The 19,884-nt window shown below is 44.5% G+C and overlaps 1 protein-coding gene across 4 annotated transcripts in view; it reads right to left on the bottom strand.

Moving 5' to 3' along the window:
* The window catches only part of LOC125303141 (transient receptor potential cation channel subfamily M member 1-like), a 35,571-nt gene continuing 15,687 nt past the window's right edge, over window positions 1–19,884 (bottom strand). The window contains exons 7-27 of one of the 4 annotated variants that reach the window (XM_048256677.1): window positions 19,553–19,727; window positions 19,237–19,360; window positions 16,127–16,199; window positions 15,587–15,687; window positions 14,989–15,150; window positions 14,726–14,860; window positions 14,207–14,257; window positions 13,726–13,866; window positions 13,585–13,614; window positions 12,963–13,255; window positions 11,565–11,793; window positions 10,568–10,693; window positions 9,520–9,642; window positions 9,212–9,340; window positions 8,391–8,642; window positions 7,988–8,162; window positions 6,887–6,907; window positions 6,214–6,358; window positions 5,387–5,592; window positions 3,749–3,881; window positions 1–2,879 (exon numbers count right to left, since the gene is read on the bottom strand). In XM_048256677.1, the coding sequence (XP_048112634.1) occupies window positions 878–2,879; window positions 3,749–3,881; window positions 5,387–5,592; window positions 6,214–6,358; window positions 6,887–6,907; window positions 7,988–8,162; window positions 8,391–8,642; window positions 9,212–9,340; window positions 9,520–9,642; window positions 10,568–10,693; window positions 11,565–11,793; window positions 12,963–13,255; window positions 13,585–13,614; window positions 13,726–13,866; window positions 14,207–14,257; window positions 14,726–14,860; window positions 14,989–15,150; window positions 15,587–15,687; window positions 16,127–16,199; window positions 19,237–19,360; window positions 19,553–19,727 (4,826 nt within the window). In that variant the 3' untranslated portion in view covers window positions 1–877. Of the gene's footprint in view, window positions 2,880–3,748; window positions 3,882–5,386; window positions 5,593–6,213; window positions 6,359–6,886; window positions 6,908–7,969; window positions 8,163–8,390; window positions 8,643–9,211; window positions 9,341–9,519; window positions 9,706–10,567; window positions 10,694–11,564; window positions 11,794–12,962; window positions 13,256–13,584; window positions 13,615–13,725; window positions 13,867–14,206; window positions 14,258–14,725; window positions 14,861–14,988; window positions 15,151–15,586; window positions 15,688–16,126; window positions 16,200–19,236; window positions 19,361–19,552; window positions 19,728–19,884 lie in introns of those variants that run through there. The other 3 variants (XM_048256676.1, XM_048256678.1, XM_048256679.1) reach the window with 3 other exon arrangements.

Genomic DNA, 19,884 nt, shown 5'->3' on the forward strand with positions numbered 1-19,884 from the left:
TTTTGTGTGCAATCATGTTCTTTATTGCTCATATTATTTTGCAAGTACCACAATGTCCATGATCATCATCATAACTGTTTGGTGAAATTCAACATCTTAAGAGACTGTATTTTCAGTCTCAGTAACTCTACATGGCTTACTATAAGGTTTGCTAGCATTTCATCAGCAACAAAGCTGTGGAGGATGTGGTTTGTGTTTCTCCTCTCAACTTCAACAGAGTGCATGGAGAGAGGTGGCTTAGCTTTCTGAACCTCATGTTGCTGGCACATTTTGGATTCATTTTAACAAAGAAGTGACATTTCATTGGAAATGTAACCAGTTACTTATATCTACTACATTGGACAGTTTTCTATTTCCTCTTAGGATGTGTTTAATAAAAACCCAGTTCACAACATGAAAACAATGCAGCTAAAAACAAGCTAAGTATTATGGTTTAAAACCATTTAAATAATATTCTTTGATGAAATGTCACTGTCATCAAACAAAGTCTTTCAAAGTATACTGCAACAGAGCTGAAGTGTACTGTGTCCTATTTTCTGCTCTATTATGTTTTCTCTAGTCAATCTGCCCATCAGTCCTCTCTCAACCACTGGATATCAGCATTTGTGTCCTCTGGTATCTTCTGTGGAAACTGGGCTTTGCGTGACATCTCCCCCTTGTGGCTAGAAAATAAGCATTAGTACACTGTGTGTGGACATAGATACTTTTATCCCCAGTTTACCTTTGTCTCTGCCAAGCTCCTGGATCCAACTTAGTCTATTTTCATCCCTTGTGGTCAGCCAGAAGCATCAAACAGAACTGAGTTTGGTCCTCTGATGATCTAGGTAGTGTTGATATGAAGGATGTGTATTGACTGATTGATGGCTCCCCCTTGTGGCTACTCTTGGGACTTGTCCTGCTCTCCAGAGGTGCCCCCACATGCCTTCAGGATGTTGCCCTCGCTGGTGGAGCTGCGGGGCTTGTCCATGGGGCCCATGTTGTCCTCCAGCGACTTCCGTGGGTGTGAGCTCCAGCTCTTGGACCTCAGGTGCTGGGGTATCCAGCCCTCGCCGTCCGCCTCCTCTCCCCCGTCGCCTCTCTGCTCTGGCTGTTCGCCAGACTGTCCTCCAGAGGGCACCATCAGCCCGCTCGCCTGGCTCTCCCCGTGTGACTGTGGCGGCTCGTTGACGTCTCCTCTGTGAGGGACGCTGAGGAAGCCAGGTGGCTGGAGCCCTCCATTTGCCTGCACCTCCGTCTCCACGGCGACAGATCCGGCGAGGCTGTCGAACATGCTCACCACAGACGCCACCACCGGCGCCACCGTGCCCGCGGGGTGCACCTTGGAGTCGAGGCGCGCCTTCAGCCGGCTCCTGGTGGGGGAGCTGTTGGCCGCCAGCTCCGCCAGAGAGCCGTAGTCTTTCGCCCAGTTGCCATCGTCCCCTCCGCCCTGTTCTGCCGGGTTGTAGATGATGCAGCTCTTGGCCTTCCGGGCTGCAGTGGGGGACATCGGCTGTGGCAGCTGGGGGGGGTGTTTGAACGACTTGGATTTGCCCAGAGGGTAAGCCACACCAGGCTCCAGTTTGGTCTTCTCCACCGCCACCGCAGACGATTCTGCTCTTGCTACGGTGTGCTCCTTCTCGTTCGGGTCGAAGATGATGCAGCTTTTGGCCATCCGGGTGGCAATGGGGGACATCGGCTGTGGCAGCAGCGAGGGGTGTTTGAACGACTTGGATTTGCCCAGATGGTAAGCCACACCAGGCTCCGCCACAGTCGGCGATTCTGCTCTCACTACGTTTTGCTCCACCTCGTTCGGGTCGAAGATGATGCAGCTTTTGGCCATCCTGGAGCTGGACATTGATAGCTGCTGTGGGTCGGGCGGGAACAATTTGAATGAGCTCGATTTCCCTCGCGGGTACAAGGGTGGGGGCACGTCGTCAGGTTTCTTGCCCAGATGGTAAGCTTCACCAGGCTCCGCCACAGTCGGCGATTCTGCTCTCGCTACGTTTTGCTCCACCTCGTTCGGGTTGAAGATGATGCAGCTTTTGGCCATCCTGGAGCTGGACATTGATAGCTGCTGTGGGTCGGGCGGGAACAATTTGAACGAGCTGGATTTCCCCCGAGGGTACAAGGGTGGGGGCACGTCGTCAGGTTTCTCCGTCTCGGCCGCCCCTCCTTTCGCTTTCTCCTCCTCCTCTCCATCTGGCTGGTAGATGATGCAACTCTTCGCCCTCCTTGCGGCGGAGGCAGAGACTCTTGGGGACTCCTGCGAAGGCAACTTCAAGGATTTGGATTTCTCCAGCGAGATGTAGACGGCTTTCTCCGGGGTAGTGGGGCCTGTCTCTGCCGGCCCGGTCTTGACCAGGGCAGACGACACATCTGTGGGAACCTCCACAGTCTTACTGACATCGTCTGAGCTCTGGTCACAGGGGGAGATGAGGATGTCCACGCAAGAGCTCGGCTGCCTGCTGACCCTCGGCTTCGTCACGTCCAGCGTCAGCCCGTACTCCTTGGTGGTGCCGCCTGAAATGGACCTGAAGCTGGGCCCCCGCCCCAGGCTGCCCTGCCTCTCTGCACTGAGCTGGTCCATCTTGTTGGGGTCCTTCTCCACCTCCACCGTGCGTCCCTCGAACTCCATGGCGTAGCGGTAAAGGCTGTAACCGTCGTTGCTGTTCACGCTGCCGTGACGGAGCAGGCCTGCCTCGCCGCAGATGGATGAGGCGTTGGAGCGCGTGCGCCTCAGGTCCGATTTGTCAATTCCAGCCAGCTTCTCCAGGGCGTCCATCATGCGCCCATGGATATCCTCCAGCTGGGCCAGGCGCAGGTCCACTGTCTGCAGCGTGGCCTTCATGGTGTTCTCCCGCTCGTTCACCTCCTCCAGACGCATGGACATGTCCTCCACCCTACACAATGTGATACAGAGGTGGAGCCCACTGCCATGTTACACATCGTGACATGCCCTTCTAATAGTGTAACTATACTATTCAGTACAGTGTAGATTGAGAACACCAAATAAAATAGCAGTATTGACCATGCATTAACATAAACTATGGCTATGTTTATGACAAAGTTCAAAGTGTTCCATATTTTAAACTGTATATTTAACTGTAAAAGATATGTAATTCATTTTCAAGATATCGGAACGTCACATATTACCAACCGTCTTGTATGCACCTCTTACGTGTACGTGTCACTTAATATTCATTTCTATACAAACCAAGACGGCGGATTCCTAAAGAAACGCAAGCACCCACACCATAAGTGTATCTAAATTAGCTATGTACCAAAAATTACATTTTATCGTGACTCGAAGAGCTGTAAACAGTCTTGTAAGGCTGCGTGTACAAATCCGCTTGGAGCTCCAGTGGAATTTTGAATTGCAACGAGAATTCTCGGGCTAACCATGTTGTGCTGTAAGAAAGGATGGGAATAGGCACCCACCAGCCCAGCACTAAACTCCGAGCATGGTACACAAAATCGGATATTTCAGGCAGTAAAAGCCCCGGTAAAAACCAAACTAGATTTTGTTCAAATCTACACACCTATGGCTACTGAAAAATGTAAGGTTCATTTATCAAATGTTATTTTGAAGTATTAAAAAACATGGTTGTTTTAGTATTTTTGAACGAAATGGTTGGTAATTAGTACGTTTACGATACATCTTCAAAGTAAAAGTTATTAAATATGAAAATGACGTGAAAATGATCACAGAAAAGCTGTGAGTTTGCTCTGATGGGATGGGAAATACCTGCCGGTGAATGATAAGCTCTACCTTTCATGAGTGACCTTAATTCGCTCATCGTTTGAGGACTGCTGTTCGTCATCCTTCTCCCGGAAGTACTCATCCAAGCATTGCTCCTCAAACTCATACAGGGTCTTTAGCTCTTCACCGACCAGGATCAGCTCTGGGAAGACACACACACACACACACACACACACACGTTAGAGAAACAAGTATAACCTTGGTGACACACACGGGAGAGAATCGACTGTGACATCAGTTACACTTCCAAAAACAGAACTACTTTTGATTTGTCTCAATAGAACTCCAGACTTCAGCTGACTCCTGAATCAGGGTGACTGGCTGCTATTCTAGACATCAGTTGGTGTATTTCCATGTTTGCATTCAAGCAGTCATAGGGAGCAATCGTGTGATTTAGCTAGAAGAATGGAAGGATAATGAAAATAAATTGATAATGTCTGATGATAATCAGAAACAATTCCAACTAATGACAACCAATTTAATTGACTTAAAAATGATAACCAATTTAGTTCCTTTAAAGGTGCCATGTGTAAGAATTGAGGTAAAAATATCCAAAAAATTAGCTACACGCATCAAAAGAATGAGAAGAAATAAGGGTGATGATGTCATTAAAAAAATGACAAGGTATAGTGCTGCAGAGATATCAACCTGAATTAGCATGCTAAATTACTAGCCACAGCCCGACAGGTGTCATAATACCAGTTTCGGCCATAGGAGGTGGTATGCGGGCAACATAACCGCCGGCCAAACTGCAATACACACGTCTTGGTTGTTACTCTAGGGTAGACCAACTCACTTTATGGAGGTATACTGCCCCATCTTTTATGGAATGTGGAGTATGAATTGATTTTTTGGCGTTTTTAGCTTTTTTTTTAAATTACGAAACTAGACACTCTAACACACCTTATATGTGATTTTGGGAACTCTGTGATGAATGGAAATGAAATATATGACGATCGAAAACTCATGAAAACGCACAATCTGGACATTTTATCATAACTTGGTTGCCGCTTTGGGTTGAATCAGTGACGCATGCACGTCAGCTCAAAACCAGGCCATTTTTGTGGGTCTATCACTAGGTGGCAGTCTCGCCAGGTCACTTCCCGGGAAACTTTACAGGCAACACTTCTTATTTCATAAAAAGACGTTACATCTCCATTTCTAGAAAAAAACAGCGATTTTGATGAAAACTAGCCACTGTTTAGCTTGGAATTTCTCAGGAACAGAGGCGTGTGGAAATACACGGTTTGCACCCACTGAGAGCTTAAAGTCTCACCTTTCAAACGAGCCATTGTATGTGTTCATAGCTATAACACAGAATATGCTGTGGCTGTACAAATATCATCAACAATGGTCTAGATTGCTGGCACTCTAGGACAAAGCTTCCGAAAACAGCTTGGCATTCAATGAGTTAAAAGCTTGTTGAATAGGTTTGATACCTACAGCGGACTACCTTTGTAAAACAATAAAAACCTTGCATAGTTGATATTAGACATAAGGCTTGCCTAAGGTCTGCCTTACCGTAACTTTTTACTTGCATAAAACACTGTCCTGCGGTTTATACACAATGTGGCTAATACACGGGAAATGACTGTATACTGCACATTAACGCAGCAGAGGTGGTGAATAAGGGAAAGGTAGACCCACTGAGGCCCTTGTCCTTCTCGTCTAGCTCCCCCTCCTGCTTCTTGTTGCAGCGGCGGCAGCAGACCCTCTTGAAGAAGATGTAGAGGTGGCTGAGGAAGATGAGGGGAGGCGGCATGATGGGCCGGTCGTGGAAGGTCATGATCAGCTGGTAGCGCTGAAACTTCCACACCTGATTGGAGATGGATTTCACCTCGAAGAACGTGTTACTGTGGTGAGAGGAAATCAATGTCATGCAACTTTTAACATATACAGTACTAATTCCAGAAGAATCATCTGTCCTTAGTCTAGGCGTATGGACATTTCTCCCTGTCAACTGGATAATGTACCTGAATTCAGTTGACAAAGAGGGGAGGTATTCTGCAGGTCGACTTTGCAAAAATGTACGTTTGCGTTTTTTCTATTGGTGTTTTATTTGAATGAACGTAATGTTACGGTATTTCCACACTCTCAGTCTCGACAAAGAAGAAGTTAAATGATAAATGGACTGCTTTTACTGTATATAGCGCTTTTTTCGACTCCTGCAAGTACCCAAAGTGCTTTACATTGTCATGCCTCACATTTACCCATTCACACACACACACTGATGGAGGAGGCTGCCATGCAAGGCACCAACCTGTTCCTCAGGAGCACTAGGGTTAAGTGTCTTGGTCAAGGGCACTTCGACAGGGTCAGGAGGAGTTGGGCTCGAACCAGCAACCTTCCAGTTGCTGGATTACTCCTTTGCCTCCTGAGCCACTGCCACCCACAGTGATGTTTTTAATAAGAACAACACCAAATGAACAAACTAACGCTGTCTGGGATAACTAATGCCTGCACATCACACTCACTTGAACACAGCAATGAGTAAGTTGACCAGAAGGATGTTGGCCACCAGTAGGTAGCAGGCCATGATGGCGGGGGTCAGCCAGGCTCCGGGGATACAAGGAGGGAGCTTCTTCCCATCCTCATCATAGAGGTTATCTCCACAGGGGGCTTGAGACAGAGTACAGGATAAACCCAGCATGATTACAACACAACAATGCAACATTTACATATGCAGGAAATTGCATATTGCAATTAAAATTCAAGATATCCAATTTAAATTGATTGCTGAATAGGGTTGCAAAGGGGCGGAAAATTTCCAGAAATTTTCATGGGAAGTTAAGCTAGGGAATTTTGGGAATATTCCAAATTAGATACCTTGATGGAAATAGAGGAAATTATGAGAATTAATGGGAATTTACGTGAATTAACTGGGAGTTTTAGGTAATTCATACAAACTGCCGCATATACAGTACAGTACAAACATAAATATAAACATTTTGTTTTATAATAAGCAATATGATTTAGTTTGTATTTTCGCTAAGCTTGTTCACTGGCCAAAACAGCAGAAGATTTTTTTCATTGATGGAAACTGCAATAACATTTAAAATCAAGCTTGACTGTTGAACAGACTAAATCTTTGAAAAGACTACACAAAAAATAATGATTAAAGAAATATAAAGTCATAACTCTACTCACGGTTTATTTCCATTGCGTAGACTGTGAGGCAAGTTTCCAATGCAGCAGAAATGTGAAAAAGATAGAGAAATCAGGTGGTCTATCAGAAAGTGCATTAGGAGCACAGCATGCTTCTGTCATTGAGAGGGTACACCATAGTTGCGCATTACAGTATCCAATGATGCATAAGATTAGCTTATGCATCACATGGGGCCCCATGGATACTGCATGTATGGTCGAATGCTTTTTCTCTTCCTCCCAATGAGAGACAAGATACATTGGTGGGTTTCATTCTATTTTACTTTGCTGAAGGGTGGATGATCGTCAGCGCATTGAGACAACACACAGGAACTCAAACAGTGTCCACCACAATGTGAAGGACTACAGATGACGATTACATAAATTGTTACAGTTGACTGTATTTCCCGGTATTGCGTCACAGACCAAATGGAAGCTGAATCTGTTCACTTTCTGATTTCAGATTGTGAAATTATGTCATGCTTTCTTTCAGTTTTCTTGTGTAGTAGATGCGACCTCTTTACCGGAAAATACTGAAAAACAGTAACCATGCTCATATATTGCAGTGTGACAGGTTATCATACTCCCAATGTATGCTTCAACTGCAGATAGGACTGTTGCATATTTATGTCAATGGAGGGCGCTCGAGCACAATAAAGTAGACTGCTACAAGCAGAGCCATTGACATGTGCCAAACGTCTGAAGACATGACTTAATTACAGCCTGTTTAAACCCAAGTCAAACATATAGGAGGAACTTTTCCATACGTTGCAGTTTAACCTCAGAACTGCAGCCAAGTTTCAACCACAACCCACAGTACCAGAGTCACACTGAGCAAAAAAGCCATGGAGGAACTGGTAGATGAATCAAACTCCCAGTTCTGGCACTTTGATAGATTTAAACTGGATAAAGCAGTGGTTATATGTCCATCTCAGTATGCATATGACTGGGAGTATTTTTGCCATGTTTCCCAGTGCTATATAGAGATGAATACAGAGCACACACACACACAACATACCACTCAAGACAGAGAAATTGATACCAATCATCCACCCTTCGAAATAAAAGGAAACAAGAAAATCTTACTATCAATTTTAGTCTTACGGTCAATCGAGTCCGCAAACACCTCCCCATAGATCATCCAGTAGGGCATGTAGAAGATGTTCCTGGCCAACCGCCAGGTGGGCTCCTCGTCCGGGTGCAGGATGGCCTGACGCGCCACCCCAAAACTCATCAGCACCACCAGCATGATCACCACGAAGTACAGCATGTCAATCATCTGCAAAACACACACACACACACACACACACGCACACGCTGGTATGTGCACATATGGTATTGCTTAATGGCTACAAAGGGAATTCCTTTAGTACGAGTAGGCCAGGGTGGGGAGGGATAGTAATTTATCCAAGAGAGACAAGTTTATGTCACTTCAGAAATGACTATAATGCCATAATTACATAATCACATATTGAGAAAAACATAATAATAGCATTGGCACACTTACCATTTTCCCGATCATCATGACGTAAGGGCCCAGGTATTTGTTGACTCCGAAGATGTCAAGGACCCTGATGTACCAGAAGATGATGTCGACACAGTAGACGACGCGGCCATAACCCAAGTAGGGTTCACTCTGAAGCCGCATCAGCAGGCCGATCAGGAAGGTGGAGATGGCAAACAGGTCTGTGACGTTCCAGTAGTCTTCCAGCCACACGTTAATCTTCTGCTTCAGCTTCCCCGGCTCCGACATCAGGATCTACAGAGCGGAGCACCGCAGGCAGAGGTCAAGCAGCCGTGTGGGGCAGCCGTGGCTTACTGGTTAGGGCTTCGGACTTGTAGCCGGAGGGTTGTCAGTCCAAACCCTGACCAGTAGGAACGGCTGAAGTGCCCTTGAGCAAGGCACCTAACCCCTCACTGCTCCCCGAGCGCCGATGTTGTTGCAGGCAGCTCACTGCGCCGGGATTAGTGTGTGCTTCACCTCACTGTGTGTACACTGTGTGCTGAGTGTGTTTCACTAATTCACGGATTGGGATAAATGCAGAGACCAAATTTCCCTCACGGGATCAAAAGAGTATATATACTTATACTTAAGCAGAGGTGTGGAGTGGACAGTAATGGGCTTCGGCTGTCCAGAATTATATTTCCAAAAGATTTAATCTTATTCTGTTTCATAGTTTTACAGAGCCCAGTTTGAACTTGGTTCTTCATCTCCTAGAGAACTAAGGCAACAGGGACCTTGAGAGAGAGAGAGTGTGTGTGTGTGTGTGTGTGTGTGTGTGTGTGTGTGTGTGTGTGTGTGTGTGTGTCAGCTCGCCTCTCTCTAACCTGTCTGACTTTCTCCAGTCCCAGAGTGATGATGTAAGAGATGACGATCCACTCCTGTAAACACGGCCATCGCTCCATCTTCACCAGGATGATGTAGTTGTACAGCATCAAGTAGGCAAGGTAGGCTATCTGCACACACACACACACAGATAAATGTTTCAGATGCATTCCAGCATGTTGTCTGTATTCATAGCACTTTTGTCTGGTATTTTGTATTTTGTTGACATTGAAATAACATTCAAATTATTTTTGTTTGTTATTTTTTATTTGTTTTGCCTTGAGATGACCTGAAGACAGAGTACACTCACAGTGTTGAACCAGAACTTGGTGAAAGGGGCATTGTAGAACTCATAGATCTTCTTCCCGATGGGGATCCTTCTCACATGTTTGCTGCCATCTTCTTCGTCTTTCTTGGACACCGTGTCAGCATCCTGTCAGACAAAACACACATACACACACACACACACACACACACACACACACACACACACACACTGTCCAAAATGAGTGTTCTTCGAGGTTGGCATAGTGTTAGACTAGAGGTCCATTTGTTTGGTAATGTTACATTTGCAGTTTAAGAGATGAGGCCAACAGGAGATTATCCTGAAACTAAACAGATTAGCGGCCATGCAGACCACTAATATTTGGGAGAGCGACAAGGACGGGTGGATGTTCCGTTGTGTGCCACACTGCTCTGCTGCGCTCGGCCAGGCAGCGTGTCAACATCTCTTTCTCTGCAGACTCACAACAACAACAACAACTAAAACTCTAGAACTTTTGATGTGTTTCTTCCACCAGCTGTTCACAGCTATGCGTCTATGATTCACAATAAGCCCGAAATAACAGATAAAAGATTATTTATCTCTCTTGATGCATAGGCACCATCTGAATGAATGGCACGATAGGTTTCAAATAAAGAAAAAAATAACACTGGCTCTTTGCTGACAGGCCAGAGGATGATGATTTGGCTATGACCCATGAAGATGCTGATGGCATTATTGGACTTTTTTGGAACTGAAATCCGTACTGAAATGTTTAATGTGCATGCTTCTATGTCATCTGTCTGTACAAAGTGGCCCTTTGCACGGTTTGTTATGGTCTATGAGAAGTTGACCATTCCTGTGTGTGTGTGTGTGTGTGTGTGTGTGTGTGTGTGTGTGTGTGTGCGTGTGTGTGAGTGTGTGAGTGTGTGTGTGTGTGTGTGTGTGTGTGTGTGTGTGTGTGTGTGCGTGTGTGTGTGAGTGTGTGAGTGTGTGTGAGTGTGTGAGTGTGTGTGTGTGTGTGTGTGTGTGTGTGTGTGTGTGTGTGTGTGTGTGTGTGTGTGTGTGTGTGTGTGTGTGTGTGCGTGTGTGTTACCTTGCCGGATTTGTTCTCGTCATCCTTGTCCTTGTCCTGTTCCCCAGAGCCATGGTGGGAGACGTCATCTCCGATCCGGAAGTCCAGCAGCAGAATGGATGGGGGGAAGATGATCCCGAAGATCACCTGGACACATTTCACACCACAGGAAAACATCATGTGATGTATTCTACATTATGTGCCATAATTGTAGTTATTTCATCCACAATTATGACTTTAGTTCAGAAATGTTTGAACTTGTACTACATTGTGTGCCGAGACACTTATTCTTCCTAATAAATGTTCTGCAGTAAAACCAAGTGAGTTGTGTAAAATGATTTGAGTTGTACTAGCCAGGCATTATGACCCTCCCTCCAACAATTCATGCTATATGATGCTGAAATAAAAATGTGAATGTTGTGTTATTCTCTACCCAATAGATTGTTATAAATCCAAACAGCATTACTCATCTTTATATTCAAAATTCTGCAGAGGTTGGATGCCACCCAAAAATACATTTCATTCTGCTACATTACTCCCTTGTTCGTATTTGAAAAGTGCATTTGTAAGATGACAATAATAGTATGTCTTGGAAAGAAATCTGTGCATGAGAGTACAAGGGTACAGCCCGCAAATCAAAAAACGATGAGTACTGGGTGCTGGACAGAAAAGCACATGCATGTAAAAGAACGTTGAGTCCGCACACTAGAATCTGCTCCTTAGTGTTTTTTAATGGTGTATCACCACGTGTAACGGTGTCGGGTCCTAGCGCTTCATCAGACATCATGTCATTCTTTTACTTAGAAAGAAATCTGCCCACCTCCCCAAATGTTTCCTGTAATGGCCAATACATTCATTACAACAATTCCAAGTGATTTGTGGGAAATTATTTGAATTATCAGTGATAATATTTGCCCTTGCCACTGTAAACATTATTATGACATTAATATGATCACAGCGAAGCTCTTTCTCTTTCGTTCTTTAAACTTCTGCTATAATGCGTTCTTCAGTGCTGCACCTTGATGCCCGGGTTCTTGCCCATCCGGAGCGTGCCCATCCACATGTCGGTGAGGAGCATCTGGCTGCAGGTGTGCGCGATGAAGTCGCGGTGCTTGGCGGCCACGGCCAGCTTCAGGCAGGTGGAGTTGCTCCAGTTCCTCAGCTCGTAGGTGAGTAGCTTCATGGCTATCTGCTCGTCGTGCTTGTAGGACTGGTCCAGCAGCTCGTACGCCAGCTGCCCAAACTCCCTGAGACACAGAGGGAGAAGACGTGGCACAGGGGTTAGGCCTTTGCACTTTAACTTAATATACTTATACTGACGGAAAAGTCTAGGTAGCAGGGACAGCTATTTGAGAGGCTGCATGAGAGATTCTAATATTCCTTCTGTAAAGACTGTTTGGGTTAAAATTGTGTTGGGTTGACTACTTAAGTTGTTATACAATATTTGGATGGCTATTTTTATTCATAAAGAAAACATGTTCTTTATTTAGATTAAGTGTTGTGAATTTTTGTGCAGTCCACTGGTAGTGTTTAGTGAACTAATGCCATCGGTGTGTAAAGTATTTTGAGTGCTTGGAGGAGTAGAAAAGCACTATATAAATGCAGTCCATTTACCATTAGTAAAGTAACATTACGCCTATTGTTCACTTGTAGTGCACCTAAAACTTTACTACTTTTACACCTTAAAAATACTTTACGTATAATATAATGAACTAAAAGGTGTAGCCTACTATAAGTATATAACTAGTATCTTCACTAGTTTACAGTATAGTTCTCACTACTTCAGAGTTCACTATTATTAACTGAAAGTGGGCCAATATACTGTAGTCTGAAGAAGTATTAACATAGTGCATTTACAAGTATACCACAAGCACATTTATACTGATAAACTTACTACACCTAGTAAACTTGGGAATTACACTTCAACTGCACTTAAGTTTACTTAATAAAATTAACTTTAAGTATACCTTTTATGGTAAGGGTACATTGATGTTGATTACATACTTACCTTTCTCATAAAGAGAGTAATTTGCCTAAATGGAATGTTCAATTTAACGTACCTTTTTGATCAAAGACAGCAATAACTTCTCACTTATTGCATTTGGGCTACACAGCATGGAGAAAATAGCTAGACCCTACATCTCACAAGCGCTACATTGGGTAGTCTGTCTGCCTTGTCTATGTTTCTTTAAAATTACAAAGGGGAATGTCAAGTGGATAGAACATGCCTTATATGAGGGACAATTTTATACTTTTTAGAGGAATATTTCGTATACAGTATGCAGAGTATGATGTGCAACAAACAATGAGGGGAGAAATTAGGAATAGCAGCTCCTAAACAAAGAAACCCACACTAAGTTACATCTACATTCTTACAAACTAATCGCATTGACTGTATTTTCCCCGTCACACTCACTTGGAGTTGTTATCAAGGTTCTGAGAGATGTCGTCCACCAGTTCACTCGCGGAGCACTCGTGGGCCATGCCTTTATACAGCTTACAGGCCACTAGCGCCTTGGCCATGGCCTCCTCCCCCCTCTGCCACAGGAACAGCGCCATCTTCTGGCGCTTCATCAGCACTGCCCACACCATCAGCTCGTGGAATGGGAACGGAAAGCGGCTGACCTCTGGGTCGTCCACATCGATCTCCAACTCATCCTCTTTCTTCTTCTTGGCCTTTTTCTTACCTTTACCTCTTGGTTCGTCATCCTAGTCGGGCGAGGGAGGAATTAATCAGGTATTGCTCTTACAATTCTATCAGTTAATTAAGATGCATTTTACAGATGAGAACTAATAGCTGCATTACACATTGCTAAAAAGTTTTTAAACATGACAGGCTGTTAGAGGGTGATGGTAGAGATCTTATATGACCAAAACTATTATTATACTTTTATAGTTCATAGTTCATTATGCTGAACTAAACATTAAATGAGTAGGCTATTAACTCACAAGGTACTAAATGCTGTTGTTCATTAGCCTACAGTTACAACAACATTAAACACACAAACAACAACACTGAATAAGTAAAATGTAATTACCTCCATTCCCAGGAGTTTGAGGGCCTTTGGCTGTGGAAAAACAGTAAGAAGCACCTGTTAACAGCAGTCATATTTTTAAAGGTAGAGACAAACTGGTATAAAATTTGACAGCAGTTGGGTGAGGGAGAATGGGCCTCCTACCCGTTTGAGCCCATAAAGGAGGTTGTAGAGGGCACGGAAGCCCTTTCGGGTGTATTTGCAACGATATGCCCCGCCCATCAGATACTCCACCACTAATCCAATGTCAATCAAAGTGATGTTGTAATCTGGGGGGAGGTTCCCCTAAAGTAACAAGGAAATCATCATCAGGTAAATGACCAGCAGTGAAGATGGCAAGCAGTCTATTAATGCTAGTGTTGGAAAACACAGACAATCCAAGTCTAGCGAAAACTGTCCAATTGACTAAATCTATTTCACTAAGAGGGTTGTACAAATAGGCTAAGCAAACTAACAAGAACAGATGAACTGACTAAACCCCTCTCACTGAGAAGGCTGTACAAACAGCAATAAAGTACTTGGCTTGTTGATAATCATTGTGAGTGTTCAGACAGTTTTCAGCTGCCAACTAATGACTACTCTCCACAGTTATCAGTGTGGGCATTAGATTGACCCCCACTCTCACCTTTTTAACATCTCTTACAATCGCATGCAATGTGTTTGGAGGTCCCAGTCTCTGTTGACAAAAAAGAATACAATCTAATGAGTTACAGTAATACAGTACCTTGGACACAGCATAACACAATGGAGTCAATAAATTGACTCCAGAAAGACACATTAATGACAGTTTTTTAAAGGCCAGCATTTTTGATGCTGGGGACCAGAAAAGGTGAATCTGTCTCAATGTAGGAGTCAAGTGTCTGATCCTATGGGAAGAGGTGAGTCTCTCTAGAGACATGAGTCTCTCTGATCTTACTGGAGGAGGTGAAACTCTCTGAGGAACTGAATCCCTCTGATCTTACTGGAGGAGGTGAATCTCTCTGAAAAGCTGAGTCTCTCTGATCTTACTGGAGGAGGTGAAACTCCCTGAGGAGATGAATCTCTCTGATCTTACTGGAGGAGGTGAACCTCTCTGAGGAGGTAAATCTCTCTGAGAAGCTGAGTCTCTCTGATATTACTGGAGGAGAAGGTGAAGTGAACGTACTGTGTTGTAGAGCTCCTCTAGCCTCGGAATGGTGAGGAAGTGGTGGATGTTTACTCCGTTTTCAATCAGGAGCTTCACAAAATCCACCCTGTCCAGTACCAGAGCGTCCATCATGGCCTGCTCCAGTGAGTTCACCTGGGGGGACAGTCATAGCACTTTGAGCAACACACAGATGTACACCCAATGCGACACACAAACACACATATATACACACACACACACACACACACACACTCCCTCTCTCTCCACCAGTCCCCCTTTACCCAGTTGAGCAGTTCCAGTTTCCTGGGGTCAGTCTCCTCAGGGGGCTCAGGCTTCTTGGTCTTCCCTCCTTTGCCCCTCTTGCCCCGGCCCTTGGTCTTGACCTGGGGGCTCTTGGGCTTCTCCTGGGGAGCGGTGTTCACACATGCTAGCGCACTGGCAGGCTAGGGACACACGCAGAGAAATGACTCACACATTGCCCTGCCATATCATGATAATACAGTATACTATAGTATTATGCAAGCAATAACTTAATGACTTAATTTAGAAAATGACAATGAACTTCAGTACCGGTAATCGCATCAGTACTAGGAACTTTAGTACCGGTAATCGCATCAGTACTAGGAACTTTAGTACTGTCACTAGTAGTAATAGCATAACACCTCCTATTGTTTGAAGTGAAAGAGCGCTCTAACATTCCACTAATACTGCATTATTCCTAGTAACATGTTATATTTCCAAAGGTGTGATATCACTATAACTTTTTGGCAAAGGTGTGATATCCCGATAGCTACTTAGTCAGGTGTGATATATCTATAGCCATAGCTTCACAAGTTTAAAACACTCTTCTTTTTGGTAAATAACAGTAATGCTGCTCACTGGGAGGTTATGTCCATAGACGAAAATCTGATTGCGTGCAATATCCACCCTGTTCCAGGCAAGCGCCAGACTCAACTGGTCTGGGGCAGAGGCATTGGTGCCTGGGTACAAAACAGGAGAAATGGATAAACAGATAAACAGAACCCCAGCCCCCACAAGTTTATACACATACACCCACCTTTCTCTCTCTCTCTCTCTCTCTCTCTCTCTCTTTCAAGCACACAGACACACACACACACACACACACACACACACACACACACACACACACCACATAAGTCCATAGACACCATAGTTATATTAATCATAAAGGATATGGTGTACAGATATGTCTCTTGTATAGTTTTTTTTATTTTAAAATACCTGAATATGCTGTTATGTTCATGAACTCAAGACCCCAGACATTTTAACATGATCACCATATTCTGTTTAATCTCGTCTGAGCAATATTTTCCCTTACTTTCCCAGACAGATTGATAACCTTAGCGGCTAACCACATACAATACCAGGATACTAATGTGACCGGAGTGTGTGGCCTACCTTTGAGCAGAGCTGTGAGAATGGCCATCTCAATGTCCTGCTGGCCCTCCGAACCCAAGCGAAACACTGTGATCTGCACACCACCAAGGGCAGAAGGTCACAAGGGCAATTAGGACGGTTCTAAGGGCTCACCACTGACAGAGGGCCCCCAGAGAGCCCCCCCCCCGATAATAATATTATTGGGGGCCCCAGAATTATTGTCTGTCATAGGGCCCAAATTTTTAGCAGCACCCCTGGCTGTAGCACAGGGCTACTGTCTAGTCAGCTTTCAAGGTGATGTGTTATGATGATATATTTTTGCCATTTATGGCATAGGACTCTGAAGCATCCCATGGTTATTCCTGTGCTAGTCATTATTAAATTAATTGAATTGAATGACTATAATGTATGATATATCCATATATGATATATCATTTTAATATATAGATGTAAAATGAATAATTGAGTGAATAAATAAGTAACCAATTTATGACCTGAATAAAGTATATATATCGCTCTGAGAGCCAGCTCACTAGTCTAGATCAAAGAAAGGATGTATATGTTATGCATGTTGTATTCTATAATCTACATACATGGTGTTTTTGTAAGCTTCATTTCATGGGGCAGACCTCACTTTAAATGGTTGCATTTAAGTTAGTCCTATGAATGATCTCATTGGCATCTGACAACGTATAGGCCAGATAACATGTGTCCTCTCAGCTAGGCTAATGATACATTCACTGTCTTTGAGGAATGTACCATCTGCTTAAAAAAGAGACAGTATGCATTTTTTTTTATCCAGCACCCTGTCTTTCGTGCCAAACACAGACACCTGATTCACCTTTTAAACTCACAATTTAAACTCTTAAAATCACAGCGCATGCTTTGTATTTTTGTGACTGCATTGTGTTCATTGTCAAATGAAATTACCCTGCTGGCCAAGTCACATGTGCTGTGATGCTAAAATGTGATTAGCTAGGCATGGCTATGAGATATTGTACTAGATGGGCCAAAGTCTTGGACTTGAGATGCAGCCCTAATGAGGGACACATGATGGGGTGAGTTAGGGTTTCATGTACGTCAAGAGAGATGGTCTGGGGGGAGGAGGGGGGGGGGGTGATTAAGATACACGTCAAGTCGCGACCATAAGACCATAAATGTCCTTCCCTGCAAGGGGCCATAATAAGATTTAAATTGAGTCCAAGATGTGCCGGCAGTGCTCTGAATAGGTGCTTTTACTCCATTGATTATTTCTGCGTCACAAAAAAATATGTCTGAGTCTTTATCCCTGTGGAATGCAGAGCAGTACTGTGAGAGCATTGAGCTGCAGCTGGCCAAAAGAGCACATGACTGTTACTAAGGCACGCAACCATTTCAAGACCTTGTCCAAGTCTTAGGCTGCCCACAAACCACCAGTGTGGAGCTATGGGAGACCTACTTTCTCCCCTCTCAGTGAGAGAATAGAGCTGTCTAAATCCTATGTACTGGCTGTCTATCCACAGACCAAACATTCTGCATGATTACATATGCATGCATCATATCTCAGCTTATGTTAAAAGGTTGCATTGCCAGGGTATTATCTGTCTTAATGCGCCATCGAGGCACTGCTTGGTTGAAATTATATCCTTCACAGGCAGAAAGAGAGCAGGGGAGGCATTAGAGGCAGACATGGAGAGAAGAGAAGAAGAGAAGAATTGAGAGAGAGAGGGATGGTGAGGCTGAGAGGGGGTAGGAGAGAGAGAGTGGGAGTGATGGAGGAGAGGGGAGACAGAGAGAAAGGCAGAGAGGGGGAGACAGAGAAAGAGATAGAAGGAGGAGTGGGACAGAGACAGAGATAGGGAGAAAGGACAGACACAGAGAGAGGGAGATGTAGAAAAAGAGAAACAGAGATATGGGCTGACAGAGAGAAAAAGAGCGAGAGAGGGGAGAGAAATATAGAGAGAGAGACAGAGAGAGGGAGATGGACTTTGCAGGGATTAAGGCCTTCCCTGTGCCATTTGTTCAGCGTGCTGATGGGTACACAGTGTTTGGGTACAGACCCTCCGCTGCTCCCACCGCTGCTGCTGCTGCTGCTGTTGTCTCTGTCTCCAGTGCAGGAACAGGTGGCAGCCGCCTGATCTCCCCAGCTGTGCGGAGCAGCGGGAGAGATAATCTCTCCTCTCACTCTGAGCCTCAGCTGGACTATTACTTAAAACTTATCACATCACAGCCCATCGCATCGCTGCTCTTCCAGATCACCCACCACCCCCTCCAACGGCCAGGGGGCAGAGAAGATGGGCAGTGTGTCCAGGAGTGAGCTCAGGGGCGAGGGGGCTTCAGTGCTAAGAAGCCGGCCCTACAGGGTGAGGGTGCTAATCGGCTGAGTGTGAAGCCATGTGGTAAGAGTGTTTTTTTAATCACTTTAAGTGGTGTATGAGAGTGTGTGTGTGTGTGTGTGTGTGTGTGATAGACAAGGGTCACTCATGAGATAAGGCAGAGAGATGAGCCTAAGTGAAGCTGAGCTGATAGATGGAGAAGATGAGGAGTGAACGGAATGCACACACACACACACACAGACACACACGCACACACACACACTTAACCAGTGTAATTGAACATTTAAGGCTTGAGAGGTTTTGAAAATATGAAGAGAGGAACACCATGGAAACTGACTTTATTCACACATGAATGAAGGCCACGAATGAAGGAGGAAACTGGACAAGCATGGAATTTCAGGAGGAGATGTTTATTATGGATCTCAGGTAAATTTACATGGCATGATTGTACACACATTAAACTCCATATGAAGGCAATGAAATGTCTGTTGTCTATTGTGTAGTAACGTTCTGCTGTTACCATGATCAGTAATGTGTAAAATAATAAATCAATAAATATTAGTAATATGTATTTCACATGTAATTTATATGCAATTTATGTTGTTTAAAAACATATTTATTATGTTGACAGTGTGAGTCAGCGAGCAAAGTCTTAAGTCTAATGTCACGCACATTGCCCAAACAATATTCTCATATATTTTAAATATATAAATATATCTGAGTATAATATAAAAATAAGCTTGTGATATGTGAGACTGCCCGTCATTCAAATTAGGGCCATGTGAGTTCAGTGTGAGAGTAGTGTGTGTTACTCACCAGCTCCCTCTTCTTCATGCACTCCATTACCATGAGGAGGATCTGCTGGGACTGGCTCTTGGTGTAGTTGAAGGTCTTCTGGATGGTGACCAGCAGCTGGTCTCTGGCATCTTCAGTGATCAGCCTGGGAAGGCAGAACACAACGGAGTGAGATAGAGAAGAACACAGACACACACACTCCAAAATATACACAAAATCTGTGAGTATGCATGTGTGTATGTGTGTGTGAGTGAGAGGGAGAGAAAGACAGAGAGAGAGAGAGAGAGAAAGTATTGTGTGTGCATGTAGATGAGTAAAAACAAGAGCATCTCCTCACCCTCCCTCCTCAGTGTACTTGTGTGCATAGGAGACGATGTCGGAGGCTCGTCCACTGCCATCACACACCACTACAGGCACGGGTGGATCCTCTCGCAGACTCTCCAGCGCGATGGAGATCACGTTTGGACCACCCTCCACGATCAGACACACTAGAGGTACCCCCTGGCCCAGCCCTGCCCATCAGGGAAACACACACACACACATACACACACACACACATCAGACACACGCACAGTCAGGTTATACTCTAAAATATGTTTTACTGAATGCTAACACAGGGGGAGAAATCAGGGATCACACAGAGGACAGCAGCAACACATGTAATAACAG

Source organism: Alosa alosa, chromosome 11 (assembly GCF_017589495.1).
Source record: "Alosa alosa isolate M-15738 ecotype Scorff River chromosome 11, AALO_Geno_1.1, whole genome shotgun sequence".
NCBI classification, from domain to species: domain Eukaryota; kingdom Metazoa; phylum Chordata; class Actinopteri; order Clupeiformes; family Clupeidae; genus Alosa; species Alosa alosa.